Genomic DNA, 24163 nt, shown 5'->3' with positions numbered 1-24163 from the left:
CAGGATATAAAGTCAACACACTAAAACTGAAGCTCTGCCACTAAACATCCCATCAGATAGACTAGCCATATTTAAGACCAATTTCCGTTTCCACTGGAATTAAAAGACTTTAGGGTATTTAGGAGTGAAATTAACTCAGGCATATTCTTAGATATATACCTATAATTCTCCCCCTCTTTTTCAAGAACTTACAATTCTTATGAATAAATGAATGTCCTTGCCAATTTCTCTATTCTGCCTAAATTATTATATTTACTGGAAACTCTCCCGGTTCCTATACCGGGAAAAGAATTACAAGCCCTCCAATCCTCCATTCTAAAGTTTATATGGAATGGGAAAAGGCATAGAATAGCATGTAGCACTCTTACAGCCCTCAAGACACAAGGGGGGCTGGCAGTTCCAGATGTCACCAGATATTTCTGGGCTACACACTACCAGCATGGTCCATCAGTGCATCCTAACTCATTATTGTGGTCCCATACACCGCTCACACCGATGCCAAAATTACTAGGATCAATGTCTCTCACATATAATATCTGGAGGACATGTATGCGGAGATTCTCCCTAGCATCTGTAGGTCCTCTATGACTTCGTTCTTATGTAATCCATTGTTCCAGCCTGGTATGCAACCCATCTTCTTGGGGCCTTGGTTCTCTAAGAGGATATTTCGCTTTGCAGATATAGTAGACTATAAAACCTTAAAACTTTTACCATTCGATACCCTCAAATCCAAATTTCTATTGCCAGAATCTTCTAGATATCAATACCTACAGATACAACACCTGCTTACTAGTCAGTTTAACTCTTCCCAGGTCTCCACCCCAACACAATTTAAAAAAATTATGCAAGCTTTCAGATTCGATTAGGGGACTCATTTCAGAAATCTATGTCATTCTATCATCCTCGTCCTCCCGCATCTACAAGGGACTCATATATGTCCAAATGGGAAACACTTCTAGATCGTAGAATCTCCTCAGATGAGTGGAAATTAATTTGGTAAAGGGCCGCATTGACCTCTACTTGTATTACTCCTAGAGAGAACTCATACAAAATATTGATGTTTTGGTACCATACCCCCCAATTACTAAAGCACCTGGATCCCAAAATATCAGACAGGTGTTGGAGGTGCAGGACAGGAGTGGGATCTCATATTCATTTTTTGGGGGAATGCCCCTTAATACGCAGATTCTGGAGAACAACTCAGGATATCCTTCTCCAACTGTTAGATATTGAATTTCCTCTAGACCCCTACTTTTATCTACTGAATATGCCACCTGTGCCTTTAAAAAAAATATACGTTACTATTAACACTACAGATACTGACAGCGGGCAGACGCCTTTGTGGCTAGCTTTTGGAAGAGAACAGATCCCCCAACCCAACTAGATCTTATAACCGTGTTATGGACATTAGAAAGATGGAACATCTTACAGCCCTCATGTCCAACCAGATTGAACGATTTGATCGAGCCTGGCAGTTATGGGATGAATATATAGAAGCACGTACCTAGGGAATAAATTATCCCTTTCCTAGCTTACCCCTCCCTTGTGTGTCTTGTCTCGTCTTAGTCTTAAGGTATTTGCCCCTTTATATTAGCTCATTCTTAGTGAAGGATAAGCATGTCATTGATTGTACTATCAATACTTTATTGATTGGCAAAGTTGATACCACATTTTATAGTCATGTGGTAGATGTTGGACATCTATGTAACCTAATGTATATGTTAAGCCACCCTTAGTAAGTGGACAATTATTCTTCACTTGATTTAATCTTGCTGACATTTTTTGTCTGTTATACAAAAAATGAATAATGCATTTGTATGTTTTTTTGCAAAAGATACTTTAATAAAAAGACAATTATACAAAAAAAAAAAGAAGAGGGGGCAGATATCTGAAGAGTGCATTTAACCCAATCTTTGACCAGCAAAAAAAAGAAAGGGAGTGTGTAATAAAAACTGGACAGGAACAATGGCAAAAAAAAAAAAAAAAGTATCTGATATGGTACTTTCATCTCCACATAAAAATTCAATTCATTTCTGATGCTTAGCCTTGTAGGCTTTGGGTATGCATTTATGCAACGCAAATTTACCGTCAGAAAGCAGGAGATATATACAATCTATGTTAACTTAATCAAAATACGTACGCTAATTCTGAATGAGTGCAACACGTGTTAAATGAATTAACTTTTCAACATGGATACTATCCAATTCAATTTTATTGGTTATAATTTTAGATTCCTTCTTCCCAACTATGAAAAATCGACCTGTTGGAAATATTCAAAGCAAGGCTGAGAAATAGCTAAAGCAATCTATGAGCATATGTGGTTAACATGTGCATCTAAAATTGCCCCAGGGAAGGGCAGGAAATCAAATTCATATCCAGTGGGACCTACTCCATATATACAGAGCCCAAGGGCCTGTCTCATAAGATACATCTGTGAGACACAGAAAATGAGAAAGCTGACTGGAAGTTTATCTTAAATGCTCCCAGAAATTAAATCAAAGAGAAATCCACTGATATAACTATTTGTCATGTGAGACAGACAGGGTCTAGCATGGTTTGGCCCTTTAAGAAGAAGACAGTGGCATCTATAGGTGGCATGTAAATCTGTATTTGTAAATTATAAAGATTGTGATAGTTATGGATAATGTGAGACCAATGGAAGGTCTTAAGCTTTAGATTTTTGGGTCTCTTACAGGACAACTTTTATTTGCGCAGCTTAGGTGAAAGGTGACTGGTGTGTGTAACACTAGTTTAGTGGTGGTGGTAATGTGTGGGAGGGAGGATGAGAATAGAATTTGGTAAACACAGAGGCTACAGCTTATGAGGGTGTCTATGTAAGGAACAAAAATTAGGAGTCGTGGTGTCTCTAGGGGAAGAAGTTGTGACACAGGTCTCTAGGGGTGTGTAAGAGGTGGGGATCCAGATGGGGGCGAACAGCTGGACATAAAAGAGCTGTGTGTCTGTGTTTAAGTAAAACCAGGTGTGGGGGGGGGGTTACTGGAAAGCAGGGAGGGATTGGCAGAAATTCAGGAATTTGGAGAGAGGGAGAAAAAGAGAAACAGATAGAAATTGTGAGAGCTTAAACACACAGGGTGGAACTTGCTCACTAGATGTAAGAAGTTAGAGCAGAAGGAGACAACTCCTGGCATAGTGTTAGAGGAGGAGGGGAGACTGGCGCACAAAGAGGACGTGAACAAGGGAGACATTTAGTGGAGAAGACTGAAGGGGGGGAGTGTCGGTATACAGGAGAGAAGGAAAAGTGTGCAAGAAAGTGAACCGGCTGCTTTCATTCATCATAAAGAACTGTAAGTACGCATGTTTCTCTGTCTACATCTATGTACATATTCCTGCTCTTCCCATATAATACATTATATCTGATTTGTCTTCTCCAGCAGATCAACTCATGCAATATACAGTATCTTAGCAGCTTGCTCTTAGAGTTAGTAAACTGGACTTCACTTTTAGCAGAAAGTCTCTGATACCTTCTGTGATAACTCCAGTTATATTTCCAGTGAAAAACCGTGTATAAAAAACTGAATTATACCTGGAATAACTGTGAGATTAAAATATACCAGAATAAGTAAAGTAAATGCAATGGAAACACTTGACTCAGCTCATCTAGTCTTAAAACCACTTTAAAGAATTTCATAGTAATTTCCCAATATCATATACTCAAAGTATCTAGAATCTGACTATTGTGTAAAATTTAATTTGTGTCATCTAGCAGAGGATGCTCAGTCTCAAAGCAGTTTGTTTTGATGTATATATCAGGTGGTGTCGCTAAAAGTTGACTAGGTCAGAATATCCACATATGGATGAACTGAGGCTCCTAATGCATACTATATATGGGTTATTGCCCTATAAATTGCCTTCCTACATGAAGGTAAGTCATAATAGAGTCTTCAGTGTGAAATCTCCATAAAACTGAACATAGTGCATGTGTTGGTCCAGTTTCATAACTGGTGAAGTATCAGATGTCTAACAAGACATTGAAATTCTTGGCAAGTGACCACAGTCTTAGACCTCCTGCACACGACCGTATGGCTTTTTCAGTGTTTTGCGGTCCGTTTTTCACGGATCAGTTGTTCCATTTTTTGTTTCCGTTGTGTTTCCGTTTCTGTTCTGTTTTTCCGTATAGCATATACAGTAATTACATAGAAAAAAATTGGGCTGGGCATAACATTTTCAATAGATGGTTCCGGAAAAAACGGAACAGAAACGGAAGACATACGGATGCATTTCCGTATGTGTTCCGTTTTTTTTGCGGACCCATTGACTTGACTGGAGCCACGGAACGTGATTTGCGGGCAATAATAGGACATGTTCTATCTTTCAACGGAACGGAAAAACAGAAATACGGAAACAGAATGCATACGGAGTACATTCCTTTTTTTTGCGGAACCATTGAAATGAATGGTTCCGTATACGGACCGTATAGGGAATGCAAAAAACGGCCCGTAAACGAAAGAAAAAAACGGTTGTGTGCAGGAGGCCTTATCAGTAGGAATTGTCTTGGATGCCCACCGTCCATGGCTGTATTGAAGACATTGTTTTAAAAAAGTTTATTTTCTTCAATGAGAGCCCTAACTGAAGATTTGTAGACTGAAAGTAACATAGTAACATAGTACATAAGGCCGAAAAAAGACATTTGTCCATCCAGTTCGGCCTGTCATCCTGCAAGTTGATCCAGAGGAAGGCAAAAAAAAAACCCTGTGAGGTAGAAGCCAATTTTCCCCACTTTAGGGGAATAAAAAATTCCTTCCCGACTTCGAACAGGCAATCAGAATAACTCCCTGGATCAACGACCCCTCTCTAGTAGCTATAGCCTGTAATATTATTACGCTCCAGAAATACATCCAGGCCCCTCTTGAATTCCTTTATTGTACTCACCATCACCACCTCCTCAGGCAGAGAGTTCCATAGTCTCACTGCTCTTTCCGTAAAGAATCCTCTTCTATGTTTGTGTACAAACCTTCTTTCCTCCAGACGCAGAGGATGTCCCCTCATCACAGTCACAGTCCTGGGTATAAATAGATGATGGGAGAGATCTCTGTACTGACCCCTGATATATTTATACATATTAATTAGATCTCCCCTCAGTCGTCTTTTTTGTAAAGTGAATAACCCTAATTTTGATAATCTTTCAGAGTACTGTAGTTGCCCCATTCTAGTTATTACTTTAGTTGCCCTCCTCTGGACCTTCTCCAGCTCTGCTATGTCTGCCTTGTTAACAGGAGCCCAGAACTGTACACAGTACTCCATGTGTGGTCTGACTAGCGATTTGTAAAGTGGTAGGACTATGTTCTTATCACGGGCATCTATGCCCCTTCTGATGCAACCCATTTTCTTATTGGCCTTGGCAGCAGCTGCCTGACACTGGTTTTTGCAGCTTAGTTTGCTGTTTATTAAAATTCCTAGATCCTTTTCCATGTCAGTGTTACCGAGTGTTTTACCATTTAGTATGTACTGGTGACTTGCATTATTCTTTCCCACGTGCATAACTTTACATTTGTCAGTGTTAAACCTCATCTGCCACTTATCTGCCCAAGCCTCCAATCTATCCAGATTGCTCTGTAGTAGTATACTGTCCTCTTCAGTGTAAATTACTTTACACAGTTTAGTGTCATCTGCGAAAATTGATACTTTACTATGCAAGCCTTCTACAAGATCATTAATAAATATATTGAAGAGAATAGGACCCAATACTGACCCCTGAGGTACCCTACTAGTGACAGTGACCCAATCTGAGTGTGTACCATTAATAACCACCCTCTGTTTTCTATCATTGAGCCAGTTACTTACCCACATACAGACGTTTTCTCCCAGTCCGAGCATTCTCATTTTATATACTAACCTTTTATGTGGTACAGTGTCAAATGCTTTGGAGAAGTCCAGATATACGACATCCATTGATTCGCCGCTGTCAAGTCTAGAACTTACCTCCTCATAGAAACTGATTAAATTAGTTTGGCATGACCGATCCCTCACGAAGCCATGATGATATGGCGTTATTTGCTTATTTCCGTTGAGATGCTCTAAGATAGCATCTCTTAGAAAACCTTCAAACAGTTTACCCACAACAGATGTTAAACTTACCGGCCTATAGTTTCCAGGCTCTGTTTTTGGACCCTTTTTTAATATTGGCACCACATTTGCCATGCGCCAATCCTGTGGGACATTCCCTGTCAGTATAGAGTCTGCAAATATCAGAAATAAGGGTTTGGCTATGACATTACTTAATTCCCTTAGGATACGGGGGTGTATGCCATCCGGTCCTGGCGATTTGTCTATTTTAATCTTTTTAAGTCGCTGATGTACTTCTTCCTGGGTCAGACAGGACACTTTTAATGGGGAATTTATTTTTACATTCTGCATGTCATCTGACAGTTTATTTTCCTCAGTGAATACATTGGAGAAAAAAATATTTAACAGCTTTGCTTTCTCCTCGTCGCTCTCTGCGACTCCCCCCTTAATACTCTTTAAAGATGCTTAGTATGCTTAGATTTGAGCTACTGTACAAAAAGTGCTCACATATATGTATATAGCTGAGGGTTTCAGAAGAAGTCAGTTTCCCACAGCAACTTCATGTATCTCCGGGGGCAGATTTATCTCAATGCACCACTTTTTTTTTTGCATTAAAAGGTGCAAACTTTATGTCTGCAATTTTTAAATGGCACTTGCAACAAATTTTGTCGCAAGTGTCATTTTTGCGCCACCCTCACCACTTTCCCAAAGGGGGACATGGATGGGATGGGGCCCAAAGTATTTATCTTCATTTTCAGCAGTTTTCTGGAGCAAATGTAAACAGAAATCCATGGCAGCTCCGAGCTGCCGTATATTTCATTCTGGCACGAGGACTGCCAGAGGTTGCGCCTAATTTAGAGGCATCCTTCGGCAGCACAGGAGATTTCAAAGACTTCCATAAAATGCTGGGCTTTCCACTCTTTAGCTTGTAGAAGAAGAAACATCCAATATATTAAGATATATATAAATATATAGATGTAGATATATATAAAGATGAACATGGTTGTATTCAGGAATGCTTCTCTCGTTAATTTTCATCTTCTTTTTCTGGTTCTTACAGATGATGTATTTCTTCATACTGCTCTGTGTCCTTCTGGTTCCTAGCATCCAACAAGAAAATGAGGAGGCGAACACCTTTGCGGTAATCTACTGTCATATATACATATTTAATAAAGTTGCACAATAATGAAAATTAAATTAAGTAAAGGTCAGTTCTTGCTACTCAAGTCAGGGGTTTCAGAATGCCCCTATTTCTTTAGGAATTACCTTTATCTACTTACTGTATACAGATACACCAATAACATACACATCTGTAGTCTTTTTATGACTATGAAAACACAATGCATCAGTGAGGGTTAAGAAGTTCTGTTGGTCCAGCATAGGCCAAAAATAATCACACACCCAATATAGCTAAGAGTGCTTGGGTCATGAGTAGTTGTGTAATTAAATGTATACTTTGAAACACAATAAAACAGGTTATTCATAAGAGGAATTCCAAAGGAGCATTGCCTGATCTATAAGACTCCTCACACTGATTAGGTGCTATCATGCTATCTACTGTATAAGGAGAGAATCCCCCAAATCATAAGATGATGACCATCCATAAATGTGTACATATAATTCAGTATAATTATTGAAAATCATGGCATAGAGCCAGCATGCATGTACACTTTGTGGTGCCCTTTGCTCAGAGGGTATGGATTAATTAGCTGACTAGAGTGTGACACTTTGAGCCTAGAATATTGAACCTTTTCCCAAAATTCTAATTTTAAGATGCATTAATGCAATTCTTTTTAATTTGCATTACTGAAATAAATGGACTTTTGCACAATATTCGAATTTTTCAAGTTTCACCTGTAAATAAGTGATAAAGATCTAAATAAGTGGGTGTGGCATGAGCGGGGAAAGGGACAGGCCAGCAATGCCCGTGTCATTTGCAATTTTCTACGCCTGTTTTGTGTAGCCAGCAAGGAATCTGTCTTAGGGCTCTCACAAGTGGTCCAAAATGGATCAGTTTGCCCTAATGCATTCTGAATGGATAAGGATCCGCTCAGAATGCATCAGTTTGCCTCTGTTCAGCCTCCATTCCGCTTTGGAGACGGCCACCGAAACGCTGCCTGCAGCGTTTAGGTGTCCGTCTGATGAAACTGAGCCAAATGGATCCGTTCTGACACACAATGTAAGTCGATGGGGACGGATTTTCTATGACACAATCTGGCACAATAGAAAACTGATCCGTCTCCCGTTGACTTTCAATGGAGTTCATGACGGACCCATCCTGGCTATGTTACAGATAATACAAACGGATGCATTCATGACGGATGCATGCGGTTGTATTATTGTAACGGATCCGTTTTTACAGATCCATGATGGATCCGCCCAAAACGCGAGTGTGAAAGTAGCCTTAGTAAATATATGAAAGTATTCAATCCTAACAAAAACAATGAATTAATGCTTAATAAGCACAAAGTTATGGTAGCTAGAGATTAGATCTTCCCCAATCATATGATCAAGACACAATCTGAGAGGTAAAGAGTGCTTGCATTGCTTAGATAATGTTTTTTTAAGTATTTTCTCAATAAAGTAACTTATAAACTAGTGCTATTTTTGAAAAATTCAGAAGATAAACATGGCAGATGAGTTTTCCCCTTTAAAACTTGGATGTGTGATATCATAGAGCCTATATAAAAGTTACAGGCAGTTCTAGTGAATTACTTCTTGTTTCTACTGTGGGTTGTTACTTGTAATCTTGTGTTTCCGATGTAGTCAGTAAACACATAGACCTGGTGGAGTACTGGGCTTCTGGACTAATTCTTGTAGAAAAACTGCTTGTCTATTTCATGTCATGATTATATGTGGGTGTCTATATCTGGTGACCAGTATCCACAGTTTGTAAGACCACTAGATTTTTCAATACAACAAGTTTAGTCTAAAGGTGTTTAAGGCTACTTTCACACTAGCGTTCAGAGCGGGTCCGTCTGGTGTCTGCACAGACGGATCCTCTCCTATAATGCAGACGTTTGGATCTGTTCAGAACGGATCCATCTGCATTATATTTTAGAAAAAATTCTAAGTCTGAAAGTTGTTCAGACGGATCCGTCCAGACTTTACATTGAAAGTCAATGGGGGACGGATCCATTTGAAAATTGAGCCATATTGTGTCAACTTCAAACGGATCCGTCCCCATTGACTTACATTGTAAGTCTGGACGGATCCGTTTGCCTCCGCACGGCCAGGCGGACACCCGAACGCTGCAAGCAGCTTTCGGGTGTCCGCCTGCTGAGCGGAGCGGAGGCTGAACGCTGCCAGACTGATGCATTCTGAGCGGATCCGCATCCACTCAGAATGCATTGGCAGCTGGACGGATGCGTTCGGGCCGCTTGTGAGACCCTTCAAACGGAGCTCACAAGCGGAGCCCCGAACGCTAGTGTGAAAGTAGCCTGAAATGTTAAAAAATCTTGTGCAAAATTAAGTGCTGTGGGGTTTTGCTCTGGTAGACAGGCTAGCAGACGCAGTTTAGAGGCAATCACAAAGTCTTTAACTTAACCACTTAAGGACCACAGGTTTATACCCCCCTAGTGACCAGGCCCTTTTTTACAAATCGTCACTTCACAACTTTAACGGTTTATTGCTCGGTCATGCAACTTGGCACCCAAATGAATTTGACCTCCTTTTCTTCTCACAAATACAGCTTTCTTTTGGTGGTATTTGATTGCTGCTGAGATTTTAAGTTTTTCTGATATTAATCAAAATAGACCGCAATTTTCTCAAAAAAAGTGTATTTTTAACTTTTTCTGGTAAAATTGTTCAAATATAATTACATTTCTATACAAGTTTGTGTCAGAATTTATTGTGCTACATGTCTTTGGTAAAAAAAAAAAAATCCAATAGGTGTATATTTATTGGTTTGCGCAAAAGTTATAGCGTTTACAAACTATGGTACAAAAATGTGAATTTCCGCATTTTGAAGCAGCTCTGACTTTCTGAGCACCTGTCATGTTTCTTGAGGTGCTAGAATGCCAGGATAGTATGAATACCCCCCAAATGACCCCATTTTAGAAAGAAGACACCCCAAAGTTAGCGGAAAATGACACTTTCTGAGGAAAAAAAAATATAATAAAGTGTCCATTTCTGCTAACTTCTGGCAAAAAAAATTAAAAATTTCCCATGGACTCACTATGCCCCTCAGTGAATACCTTGGGGTGTCTACTTTCCGAAATGGGGTCATTTGTGGGGTGTGTTTACTGTTCTGGCATTTTGGGCGGGGCTAAATTGTGAGCAACTCTGTAAAGCCTAAAGGTACTCGTTGGACTTTCGGCCCCTTTACGCACCTAGGCTGAAAAAAAAGTGTCACAGATGTGGTATCACCATACTCAGAAGAAGTAGGGCAATGTGTTTTGGGGTGTATTTTTACATATACCCATGCTGGGTGAGAGAAATATCTCTGTAAATTGACAACTTTGTATAAAAATTTTTTTAAAAGTTGTCATTTACAAAGATATTTCTCACACACAGTATGGGTATATATAAAAATACACCCCAAAACACATTGCCCTACTTCTTCTGAGTACGGCGGTACCACATGTGTGACACTTTTTTGCAGCCTAGGTGCACAAAGGGGCCCAAATTCCAATGAGTACCTTTAGGAAGGATTTCACAGGGCATTTTTACGCATTTGGATTCCAAACTACTTCTCACACTTTAGGGCCCCTAAAATGCCAGGGCAGTATAAATACCCCGCAAGTGACCCCATTTTGGAAAGAAGACACCCCAAGGTATTCCGTGAGGGGCATGGCGAGTTCATAGAAGATTATTTTTTTGGGCACAAATTAGCGGAAAATGATTTATATAAGTCTCATATTCCACTAACTTGTGACAAAAAATAAAATTTTACATGAACTCGCCATGCCCCTCACGGAATACCTTGGGGTGTCTTCTTTCCAAAATGGGGTCACATGTGGGGTATTTTTTTTCACAAGTTGGCGGAAATTGATTTTTTATTTTTTTTCTCACAAAGTCTCCCTTTCCGCTAACTTGGGACAAAAAGTTCAATCTTTCATGGACTCAATATGCCCCTCAGCGAATACCTTGGGGTGTCTTCTTTCCAAAATGGGGTAATTTGTGGGGTGTTTGTACTGCCCTGGCATTTGAGGGTCTCCACATCATTACATGTATGGCCAGCATTAGGAGTTTCTGCTATTCTCCTTATATTGAGCATACGGGTAATGAGATTTTTTTTTTCCGTTCAGCCTCTGGGCTGAAAGAAAAAATGAACGGCACAGATTTCTTCATTCGCATCGATCAATGTGGATGAAAAAATCTCTGCCAAAAAATGTGCAAAAAAAAAAGAGAGGGGAAAGGAGTCTGCCAGGACATAGGAGCTCCGCCCAACATCCAAACCTACTTCAGCTCGTATGCCCTGGCAAATCTGCTTTCTCCATTCACATCAATCGATGTGGATGAATAAATCATTGCCAGAATTTTTTATTTTTTTTATACAAAGTGTTTGCCAAAGCATATGCCTCAACAAACGTATCTTTTTTACTGCAGAGGAGAAATCTCGTCTTCCAGCGCCGCATACACCGACTTTGTGTAATCTGACAGCAGCGCAATGCTTCTGTCAGAATGCACATCAGTTCTGCAGCTGGTTGATCGCTTGGTCCATCTAGAAGCTAAAAAAAAACAAAAAAACAGGCAGCAACGCAATAAATTTATTAACATCAACTTTTATAAACTTTATATAACATTTGAAACAGAACATTAACTTTTTTGCTTACCTGTGATTTTTTATTTATTTTTTTACCTTTAGAGGACAAACCTCTCCTTCCCCATGGGACAATGTGAAAAGCGCAAATCGCCCAGAGATGTGGCGAAGTACATTATGCACTTTGTCCCAGGTGAAAGGAGAGGTTTGTAGCAGCTCTGTGTGAAAGGGCCCTAAGACCCCTGTGTGCCTGTCCTGTGTCACGCGATCCCTACACTAAGGCCTCTTTCAGACGGGCGTTGCGGGAAAAGGTGCGGGTACGTTGCGGGAACATGCACGATTTTTCCGCGCGAGTGCAAAACATTGTAATGCGTTTTGCACTCGCGTGAGAAGAAGTTCGGGCTTGGGATCGGTGTTCTGTAGATTGTATTATTTTCCCTTGTAACATGGTTATAAGGGAAAATAATAGCATTCTGAATACAGAATGCATAGTAAAATAGCGCTGGAGGGGTTAAAAAATAAATAAATAATAATTTAACTCACCTTAATCCACTTGATCGCGCAGCCGGCATCTCTTCTGACTTCTTTCTTTGCTGTGTGCAGCAACATGACCTGTGGTGACGTCACTCCGGTCATCACATGGTCCATTACATGATCCATCACCATGGTAAAAGATCATGTGATGGATCATGTGATGACCGGAGTGACGTCACCACAGGTCCTATTGCTGCACACAGCAAAGAAAGAAGTCAGAATAGATGCCGGCTGCGCGATCAAGTGGATTAAGGTGAGTTAAATTATTATTTATTTATTTATTTTTTTAACCCCTCCAGCGCTATTTTACTATGCATTCTGTATTCAGAATGCTATTATTTTCCCTTATAACCATGTTATAAGGGAAAATAATAATGATCGGGTCTCCATCCCGATCGTCTCTTAGCAACCGTGCGTGAAAATCGCACCGTATCCGCACTTGCTTGCGGATGCTTGCGATTTTCACGCAACCCAATTCACTTCTATGGGGCCTGCGTTACGTGAAAAACGCACAAAATAGAGCATGCTGCGATTTTCACGCAACGCACAAGTGATGCGTGAAAATCACCGCTCATGTGAACAGCCCCATAGAAATCAATGGGTCGGGATTCAGTGCGGGAGCAATGCGTTCAACTCACGCATCGCATCCGCGCGCAATACTCGCCTGTGTGAAAGGGGCCTAATAGTGTACCTATGTGTGGTACTTGCGGAAACACTCCCCTATGCATAGGGCAGGCTGGTCAGGACAGTCAGGACAAAAAACGGTGGTGTCACGTCATATTCCAGCCCTGCTACAGACACGACATCTTTTTCTTGGGGAACGCTGAGTTGGGGTACCAGGATAGACACTCGGGAAGTGTCTGTCATGTAGCCGGCTAACTACATCAGGGACTTGGGGCACGGACCCTCCTGGATACAGGAGTTCCGAAATGATCTCTTCCTGGAATTATAGGAAGGATCCCGTTCTCCCAGCCTTACTGTAGAGAACAAAACTATTATAGACAGCCAATTGAATTAAATAAACAGACACCTTCTTATACCAGCGTCTGGTGCGGCGGGAAACTAAATAGGGAGCCAACATCTGGTCATTGAAGTCCACCCCTCCCATGTGAAGGTTATAGTCATGGACAGAGAGGGGTTTCTCAATCTCAATGACTCCAGTTGCCCTTTCAATTTGTTCTGTCGTGTCTGCGTGAATGGTGGACAGAAGGTAAACGTCCCTCTTGTCCCTCCACTTCACCGAGAGCAGTTCTTGGTCACGCTTGTGTAAACATTGTCCACGTATAAGTGGTACCCCTTGTGGAGTAAGGGTGACACCAAGTCCCAGACAATCTTGCCACTGCTCCCCAGGTAGTCAGGGCATCCGACCGGCTCCAGCTTTGAGTCTTTTCCCTCATAGACCCTAAAACGATATGTATAGCCTGTGGCCCTTTCACAGAGCTTATACAGTTTAACCCCATACCGGGCACGCTTGCTGAGGATGTACTGTTTGATGCCAAGGCGCCCGGTAAAATGTACAAGGGACTCGTCTATGCAGATGTTCTGATTGGGGGTATACACATCTGCAAACCTCGATGAGGGGCCGAATTTTGTGGAGCCGGTCATAAGCAGGGTGGCCTCTTGGATGACAGGTTTTATGGTCAGTGAAATACATAAAGCTCATGATGACCTCAAAACGTGCCCTGGACATAGCAGCAGAGAACATGGGCATGTAATGTATTGGGTCTTTAGACCAATAGGACCGCAATACATTTTTTTTAGTAGACCCATGCTGGGGATAAGGCCCAAAAATATTTAAAATTCGGAAACTGTGACTGGTTTCCACCGGAAAGGCTGGGCATAGAAGCTTTCCGGATTGGCGGTTATATACTGTGTGGCGTAGCGGTTGGTTTCTGCCACAACAAAGTCATAGAGATCTGCGGTGAAGAACAGCTAAAAAAAACTCAAGGGCTGATCCTAAATGAGCTGTCTCCACGCGAACTCCAGACTGGGCGGTGAAAGGGGGCAATACGTGTGCGGCAGAAGCAGGGGATTGCCAATTTGGGTTTGCCAGCACCTCTGGGAGACTAAGGGCTCTACGGGCCTGTGAATGTGGTGGCTGCGACGGGGGTTACTGCACGTGCCACCGTACCAGCTTGAACTTCCCTTCTGGTGCTCGCCACTTCACCAGTGCTGGTAGAAGGTCCAGGATGTGCTGCGCTGCTGTTGTATGCCGCACCATAAAAAAGATCAGCGCTAGCACCACTCTGCTGCAAATGAGGCTCATCACGCGGGGTATTCAGAACACTGACATGGGGTCGGGTACGCCTGACCATAGCAGGGACCTCAACCTCGTCATCTTCACTAGCGGTTAGAGTGCCACTGCTGTCTACAGGTTCATATTCTGAACCACTATATTCAGCGGGTGAGGCGTCCCCATCGCTTTCATCCATCAGGGCCAGAATCCTGTAGGCCTCTTCAGCGGAATACCCCTTTTTTGACATTTTGGGCTAACTAAATTTAGGGGGTATTCCTCTGAGACTACCCAGGAAAAAGAGCACACCTGCCTAGTAAAAAGGAGTGCTTGCGAAGTAAAGCTGCGATCGCTAATAAAGATCCAGAAAGCTCAAAAGTGATCTTTATAGCGCCGTAGCGATTTTACTGTGTTTTTGCAGTGATCAGAAAAAAAATAATTTTGTCACTGTGGTGGGGCGGACTGAACACAAGTGTGCGCACAAGATCAGGCCTGATCGGGTGAACACTGCGTTTTTTGTAGAGCCTAAGGTGACCCTAATGTACTTATATAGATCTGATTGCGATCAGTCTTGATCACTTACAGATACTATATAGTGCTGATTAGCGACAGCGATGATGCTAATCAGCGACTAATCAGTGACTGCGGTGGGCTGGGCGCTAACTACCTAACAAGTAGCTAACTAACTGGCGGTGATAAGGGACCCTTACAGGGGGTGATCAATGACAGGGGGGTGACAGGGGGGTGATCAGGGAGTCTATATGGGGTGATCAGGGGTTAATAAGGGGTTAATAAGTGACAGGGGGGGTGTAATGTGTGTGTGGTGTTTGGTGCTACTTAAAGAGCTGCCTGTGTCCTCTGGTGGTCGATCCAAGCAAAAGGGACCACCAGAGGAGCAGGTAGCAGGTATATCAGACGCGATTTACAAAATAGCGTCTGACATACGTATTTGATTGGTTATTTTAAAAATATACAGCCTGCCAGCCAATGATCAGCGCTGGCAGGCTGTAGTTAAACTTGTGAACTGCGCAATCCTGTGAAGGCGCGCTCCTGTTAGCACGCGTTCACAGCAAATATCAGGTCTCACGAGATGACGCCAATAGGCGTCGCTGAGACCTGAGAGTGCTGCCGTTCGGATGCCTATCGGCGTTACCGTGATGGCAAGCGGTTAAACAGTTCAGTGTTTATTCACACTTAGGCCCCTTTCACACGAGTGTGACGGATTAGGTCCGGATGCGTTCAGGGTGCGTTCAGTGAAACTCGCACTATTTTGCAAGCAAGTTCAGTCAGTTTTGTAACATCCTGAAGTAAGTCACTAAACTTCTGTTCCCCTGTTCATAATGTTAGGTCTATGCATATTGTCATTTGGTATAAGTTTGCATCATTTTCCCCATAATGTGCATTTTCCAGGTCTGTTGCATTGTATTTATGCTCTAATATTCATGTACACCAGCAGGTAGCAGAACCAAGCCAGTTAGTATATCTAGACTGGAATATACCATTCCAGGCTAGCTTCCCCCTATCTGAGGAGGAGTGGAATGTTCCCACATCCTACTTCAGAGGGAGGGCAGAAAGTTCTAGGCAGTGTGTACCAGCCATCCCCTGTTGGGGTAGGCTGTGTGAATAGGAGCTCCCAGAAACAGGGATCCCAACCAAGGATTCAGGCCTAACCTGAGGCCCAAAGCAACCTTCCCAGCCTGAGTCCCTTACCTCAGCTGGTGACCAAGAAAGCAGCCATCTTCAGAACTATCAGATCTCCAGGAAGAAACCACCATACCCTGCGAGCAGTCCTGTAAGTACAGATTCCAGAACAAGGAGAAGATAAGTACCTCCACAGCTAGTCAGGCCCATATCAAGCAGACCCAAGACAGAGCAGAAGATAGATACCTGCCAGATTCTTAAAGGCGTATGTACCAGATGCAGAATATAAATATAATTCCTGCCACATATTGCCAATACCTGCTGGGATCCAAGACTATTGCTGTAAATTGTATGGATCTAAAGCTGCATCTTATAACACCAAGTAAAGACAAGTTGGACCCTATTTTCTGTGTGGAATTCCATCATTCCTCCATTACTCCTATTGACAGCACTCAATTTTGTTGCATGTGAGCCAGGATACAGGAGTCCAGCCGTACTAAGGTAGGAGACACCGTTGACACTTTACAGAGACAATATCCCCCTCTGGCATTCCTAACCTAGTACGTGTGCTCATACCATCTTAAAGGGCCCTTTTACAGTACCTGCGCAAGCTGCAACTGGCGTCACGAACTTAGTTACACCTAAATCGGACCCACTGCATAGCAGCCCCAATGACCCAGTGTCCTGCTCATTGCAGTTTTGTCTGTGATTGCGTTCAGTTGTTCAGTTTTTTCCGCGCGGGTGCAATGCGTTTTGATGCGTTTTTCACGCGCGTCATAAAAAACTCAAGGTTTACAAACAACATCTATTAGCAACCATCAGTGAAAAACGAATCGCACCCACACTTACTTGCGGATGCAATGAGTTTTTCACGCACCCCCATTCACTTCTATGGGGCCAGGGCTGCGTGAAAAGCGCAGAATATAGAACATGCTGCGATTTTCACACAACGCAGAACTGATGCATGAAAAACAACGCTCATGTACACAGACCCATTGAAATGAATGGGTCAGGATTTAGTGCGGGTGCTATGCGTTCACGTCACGCATTGCACCCGCGCGGAAAACTAGTTCATGTGAAAGGGGCCTTAAGGAAAAACAAAATGACCGTTCACAGTCTTGGTGTTTGTTCACACCATGCAATGTCCATAGAACAAAATTGTCCCCTGGTTAGCAGTTTTCCACCCGCAGTCTACAGCAGGCTTTAGGGGCATGTTTCCCGGCATGCGGCTCTCAGCCCTTTAGCATGGCACAAATTCACGGGTCCCAAAACACAGAGACTCCCCAGCTTCTCTGTCAGATGGAGGATAAACCACCCAGAGAGACTGCTGGCTGGGTTTTATATAGGACTTTAAAAAAAAAAAAAATGGACACCTAAAAGCAAACCAAATGGCTCCCATTATAGTCAATTGGATTGCTTCGGCTCAATTTGTTTCAGTTATGTGCCGCATCCAGAACTTCTGACTCAAGTGAATATACCTCAATGACCAGAAGTGAAGAGATGCTTACATTGTCCTGTTTAGTAAAAGACAAGTAAGCAAGTAGACGGTAATAAACCTAGTTGGCGTCATTCACTGGAAAACCGCTCAACACAGATGACAACTGACGACTTTTAGTCTTAAAACCTCATCAGATCCAAAAAAGGTCCAAAATCCTTAGAACTGGGACTTATATTCTATAGTGCCTCCTTTACTAAGAAGCAGATACACACCATTGACAATCATACTTGAAATGTCGCATGACATATGTCGCTGTGTAGCTGTACCCTTAAACTCAGAATGTTAGTCCTGCAAGGGAATGCTGGGCACTGATAAACGGTGCTCCGTTAGGTATATTAGCTTTGTATAAAATTAGTAACTGTCAGAGGGACAATCAGTGACCTGCACCGCAGAATATGGCGGAGAAGTTAATTGGATGATACTCCTTTCCTGTTTCCAGATTTAAAAAGCAGCTTCTCACTCAAACATTTATGACATATCTATTGGAAATGTGATAACTGTCTGATCATTAGGGCCTGCCAGGATATTTTGTAGAATGTATGTGTCAGTGGGTTCCCATCTGGGTGTACCCTGGATGTTAATGCGTCATGTTTTGGAATATCTTATACATATTTTACAGCAATGACCATTATACAACAGAGCCATATTTATTGTATTTCCAGTCTATTGTCCTGGTTTGTCACTCTGCACCCCAGTCCTTCCTGTCATTCTTTCCATAACTGAACTTTAGGTGGCCATGAGATAAGGGTTGTGAGAACACAACATTTTTGCCATGTAAAATTATACTGATGTCCTAGTAAAAAGTAAAGACTATTTCCAACATTTTATTTGAGACATAATTAAGCTTACACCATTCCAATGCTGTCTGCATTTTGTTCTATATTTTCATAACTGTTTTCTACCTAACATTTATTGAAACAAATGTCAATCCTAAGTAGCACAGTTTACATTCATAGCTCCAAAGATATAGGTAGGCTGTCACCTCATTGTCACGATCAGTGTGGGGGAAAACTTCCACACTGAACACAGGAGGGAAGGGGAACAGTAACTGGGCCTGGAAACTAGGGAAGGAACAGGACATTTCCTAAACAACCCTGATCCGGGCCCTAACTACCTATCAATATGAATAGACCTTGAAGGTAGGAATATTCATATGCAGGATACCTAGGCCCTTTATTCCCTATAATGCCCTGGAAAAAGGTTAGGACCAAAGACAACCCATTCCAAACAGACTTGATAAAGGGTTCAGCAGTACCCCGAAACGCATGGTCATTGAATAAATTAAAATTTGTTAAATAACTGGTTGTGAAAGTGCACCCTCTGTTCTCCACAAGCTCGACTCCTATGGCCCAGTGTTTTTTTATTTCTACTTTGTACCTGATTGGCGGTGTGGCTACCGCCCAAGGTGATTGGACAAGTTCAGGCTGCACCAACCATTAACTGTTTCCACTAAACCTACATTGTGGTTGCTCCCAATTTAGTGCAACCCTAATAGGTGAGGAAACCATTTCCCACTATTGTGGATATAGTGTTTTTTTTTACATACTCACCCTTTGAGCGCCCTTCTCTCGTCACTGCCACTATTTGCAGATGGACGAAAGGAAGTCTCTGCCTCAGGCCCAGATACAAACAACAGGGAATATAACAAACGCGACACTTAACTTAAGTAGAGATGGACGAGCAGGAACACCAGAGACAACCTCACAATAGCTCAGCCAAACCCAAATGAAAGCTATCTACCGCATAGTCAGAAGGGTGTGGTCAGACTATAAAGAGTAGAAGTGATGACCACTGAGCAACAGCTGAGAAAAAGGAAGTGGTCATTAACCCTATCAATACTGAATCAAGAGAAATCAAGGAGGCTGCTAGATTCCTCCACGCTCAGCCAGTCTCCTTGATCTCCTGACCAATGGCGTGCCTAGGGTATTTGGCACTTTCTCTGGCACCCCCCTTCCCCCCACCGAAACCATAAGAAACTTTATTTTTACATTTAAATATACTGAAATATTAATTTTGTTTGAAATAACATTTTTTATCGCTCGTAAACAGAAAATTGCTCGTAAATGAGAATTTAAAGGGAATCTGTCACCATGAAAATACAATATAAGCTTGGTATTACACGTTTTGTGAGGGGAGGTGAAGAAAAAACTGCTGTTTCTGCACAGCTTTTATATTTTCTTTTTACAGGTTCACCTGACGGGGCGGATCATGTTATATTTTTATAGAGCGGGCTGGAGTTTTCACTGATGCCGGTGTCAGTGACAGCCGGACCCGTGCCGCTGATCGGACGGGCACTGCTCCTGCACCTGCCTGATCAGCCCGCCATACCTGTACAGCGTTGGGACTCCAGTCATGTCAGGTTAATAAGCCTGGTCCTTTCCCATCCATATCTGTAAAGAATAAATCAAGGCAACTGGACTTACTGTAGATTTCTTGAAAACGTTTAACTCGTTCTTCCAACGAGCTTTCTCAATTCTGAGTGACTGTACAAGAATTCTCTGGGAATAAATATGTAACTGAATCAACATCTGGTAATTATACCCAGCATGGGGTCAGAGGTCATTATACCCAGCATGGGGTCAAAGGTGTTGATTCCATTATCCTAATTGGAGTCAGTAGGTGATAATGACCTCCCAGAAAAAGGTGTCAAGACAGCATTGTATGTGGCAGAAAATAGATGTCTAACCCCCCTCGCCCTCTATTCAAGCTTGGCTTCTCCATTTTTACATAGATGGCTGTAATGACCGGCGTCACGCAAAGGGAGGGAAATGGGAAGGCCCTGTCCAAGGGAGAGGGAAAGATGGTGACCCCTGACTCACCTAGCGGCTGGCACCTGACTGCCCTGACATCCCTAGACGGGTTCCTCACCCGTATGCCGATCACGTGCCTAAACCCTGGCTTTCCCTAAGATGAGCCCTATGTAGTGAACGGGGCGGTGGGATCACTAGTCCGCACCACTGACACTAAAGAAAAACACCAAGGAGAGGACAGACAATACAGACAAAACATATAATCCCAGGTGGGCGACAACAGCAGACCACCAAGGCCCAACAGGGATCCGGAGGGTAACGTTCTGGAACAACAACCAGGGAACACAGCTACACAGCTCCAGTGGGTCAGTATAAAAGTCCAGGCAGGAAGCTCTATATCTGGCAACCAGAGAAGTGAGAGATGGGAATATAAGGAGGTTGGGATTGCTGGACAAGAAACAGCTGAGGAGGAGAAGCTACGGATCCCTGAGTGAGCCAAAAAGGATTGCAAGGCAAACCCAGAAAGCTACCATTAATAAACAGCACTGTCTTTAGACATAGAGCGCGCAGCCACCCGCTGCGACTTCCTGACCCCGGTATAACGTAGTCAGGCGTGGCTCTTGACACCCTCGTGACAATGGCCTCCTTCACACCTCGTTTGTACCAATCGGCCTCCTTATCCAAAACCCGTACTTGACTGTCTTCAAAGGTGTGACCTGTTTCTTTTAGATGTAAGTACACGGCTGAATCTTGACCAGAGGTTTTGGCTCTTCTATGCTGAGCCATACGCTGATGTAGTTGTTGTTTTGTTTCACCGATATACAGTTCTGAGCATTCCTCATTGCACTGGACTGCGTACACAGTGTTGTCCATCTTATGTTTAGGCGTTGGGTCTTTGGGGTGAACCAGTTGTTGCCTCAGTGTGTTGCTGGGTTTAAAGCAGACAGGGATGTGATGTTTATTAAAAATCCTTTTGAGTTTCTCAGACACCCCAGCTACATATGGGATAATCATATTCTTGCGTCTGTCATGCTTCTCGCCCTCACTGGTAGTCTTGGTGCTCTTTCTTCTCCTTCCTTCTGTTTTGACAAAGGCCCAAACTGGATACCCACAAGTTTTAAGTCCCTCTCTGAGGTGTTTGAATTCCTTCGCCTTGGCCTCTGTGCTGGTGGGGATTTTCTCTACCCAGTGGTGTAGAGTCTGGATGACTCCCAGTTTGTGGTCTAGAGGATGGTGGGAATCAAATAGCAGGTACTGGTCTGTGTGTGTTGGTTTTCGATAGACCTCTATTCCCAGCTTCCTTCCCTCTTCTACTGTTATAAGACAGTCCAGAAACGCCAGTTTGTTGTTCTACATATCTTCCCGCGTGAAATTGATGTTATGATCCACTAAGTTGATGTGGTCGGTGAAAGCCTGTAACTCTTGTTTATGAATTTTAACCCAAGTGTCATCCACATATCTGAACCAATAACTCGGTGTAATTACCTTAAAAAAGTGGTCAGGGCTTTCCTTTCTACTTCCTCCATATACAGGTTCGCTACAATAGGTGAGACTGGCGATCCCATAGCACAGCCATGTTTTTGCTTGTAGAACTTGTCCTTATACTTATACTTGAAGTAGGTGGTACTCAGACAAAGGTCCAGTAAGGCACACACTTGGTCTGGGCTAAGTTCTGTTCTGCAGCCTAAGGTGTTCTCTAGTAGCAACTGTTTCCTGACTGTTTCAACTGCCTCTGTAGTGGGTATGCAGGTGAAGAGGGATGTAACATCATAGGAGACCATTGTTTCTTCTGTGCCCAATACCAAGTTCTGGATTTTAGTAACATAGTACATAAGGCCGAAAAAAGACATTTGTCCATCCAGTTCGGCCTGTTATCCTGCAAGTTGATCCAGAGGAAGGCAAAAAAATCCTGTGAGGTAGAAGCCAATTTTCCTCACTTTAGGGGAATAAAAAATTCCTTCCCGACTCCAATCAGGCAATTAGAATAACTCCCTGGATCAACGACCACTCTCTATGCAACCTTTTGATGCAACCCATTATCTTATTGGATTTGGCAGCAGCTGCCTGACACAGTTTTTTGCAGCTTAGTTTGCTGTTTATTAAAATTCCTAGATCCTTTTCCATGTCAGTGTTACCGAGTGTTTTATCATTTAGTATGTACTGGTGACTTGCATTATTCCTTCCCATGTGCATAACTTTACATTTGTCAGTGTTAAACCTCATCTGCCACTTATCTGCCCAAGCCTCCAATCTATCCAGATCCCTCTGTAGTAGTATACTGTCCTCTTCAGTGTTAATTACTTTACACAGTTTAGTGTCATCTGCGAAAATTGATATTTTACTATGCAAGCCTTCTACAAGATCATTAATAAATATATTGAAGAGAATAGGACCCAATACTGACCCCTGAGGTACTCCACTAGTGACAGTGACCCAATCTGAGTATGTACCGTTAATAACCACCCTCTGTTTTCTATCATTGAGCCAGTTACTTACCCACTTACAGACGTTTTCTCCCAGTCCGAGCATTTTCATTTTATATACTAACCTTTGATGTGGTACAGTGTCAAATGCTTTAGAGAAGTCCAGATATACGACATCCATTGATTCGCCGCTGTCAAGTCTAGAACTTACCTCCTCATAGAACCTGATTAAATTAGTTTGACATGACCGATCCCTCACGAAGCCATGCTGATATGGCGTTATTTGCTTATTTCCGTTAAGATGCTCTAAGATAGCATCTCTCAGAAAACCTTCAAACAGTTTACCCACATCAGATGTTAAACTTACCGGCCTATAGTTTCCAGGCTCTGTTTTTGGACCCTTTTTGAATATTGGCACCACATTTGCCATGCGCCAATCCTGTGGGACATTCCCTGTCAGTATAGAGTCCGCAAATATCAGAAATAAGGGTCTGGCTATGACATTACATAATTCCCTTAGGATACGGGGGTGTATGCCATCCGGTCCTGGCGATTTGTCTATTTTGATCTTTTTAAGTCGCTGTTGTACTTCTTCCTGGGTTAGACAGGACACTTTTAATGGCGAATTTATTTCAACATTCAGCATTTCATCTGACAGTTTATATTCCTCAGTGAATACACTGGAGAAAAAATTATTAAACAACTTTGCTTTCTCCTCGTCGCTCTCTGCGACTCCCCCCTCATTACTCTTTAAAGGGCCGACCCCTTCAGATTTATACTTTTTAACATTTATATAATTGAAGAACATTTTAGGGTTAGTTTTACTCTCTTTGGCAATTAATCTCTCGGTCTCTAGTTTGGCCGCTTTTATTTGTTTTTTACATGTTCTGTTTTTTTCCTTATAGTTTTTCAGTGCTTCCGTGCTACCCTCCTGTTTTAGTGTTTTATATGCTTTCTTTTTGTCATTTATTGCTTTCTTTACAGTTCTGTTTATCCACATTGGTTTCTGTCATGGTCTTACCTGCTTGCTGCTCTCCTTCGTTTGACATGTGCTGGCGGCCATCTTGGGTCCTGGGTTTCTTGTAGCCTTCCACCCTGCGGCTCCTCCTTCCCCTGGGAGGAGCTGGATGCCTAGCTCATATATATAGGAGGTCTGTGGCTTCAGTTCCTTGCTTGGTCCTCTTGTGTTCACATGCTCCTAAGACTGCTGCTGCTTCTGGTTCCTGATCCTGGCTTCGTCTGACTACCCTGCTGGTTCCTGATCCTGGCTTCGTCTGACTACCCTGCTGGTTCCTGATCCTGGCTTCGTCTGACTACCCTGCTGGTTCCTGATCCTGGCTTCGTCTGACTACCCTT

The 24163-nt window shown here is 42.6% G+C and overlaps 1 protein-coding gene across 1 annotated transcript in view; it reads left to right on the top strand.

Moving 5' to 3' along the window:
• Nucleotides 1-3069: 3069 nt before the first annotated feature.
• The window catches only part of EFEMP2 (EGF containing fibulin extracellular matrix protein 2), a 117884-nt gene continuing 96790 nt past the window's right edge, over nt 3070-24163 (top strand). The window contains exons 1-2 of the mRNA XM_040410301.1: nt 3070-3305; nt 7085-7165. Of these exons, the coding sequence (XP_040266235.1) occupies nt 7085-7165 (81 nt within the window). The 5' untranslated portion in view covers nt 3070-3305. The remainder of the gene's footprint in view (nt 3306-7084; nt 7166-24163) is intronic.

This window comes from Bufo bufo, chromosome 10 (assembly GCF_905171765.1).
Source record: "Bufo bufo chromosome 10, aBufBuf1.1, whole genome shotgun sequence".
Taxonomy (NCBI): Eukaryota; Metazoa; Chordata; class Amphibia; order Anura; family Bufonidae; genus Bufo; species Bufo bufo.
The sequence above is the reverse complement of the archived record's forward strand: the minus strand, read 5'-3'. Positions and strand labels throughout refer to the sequence as shown.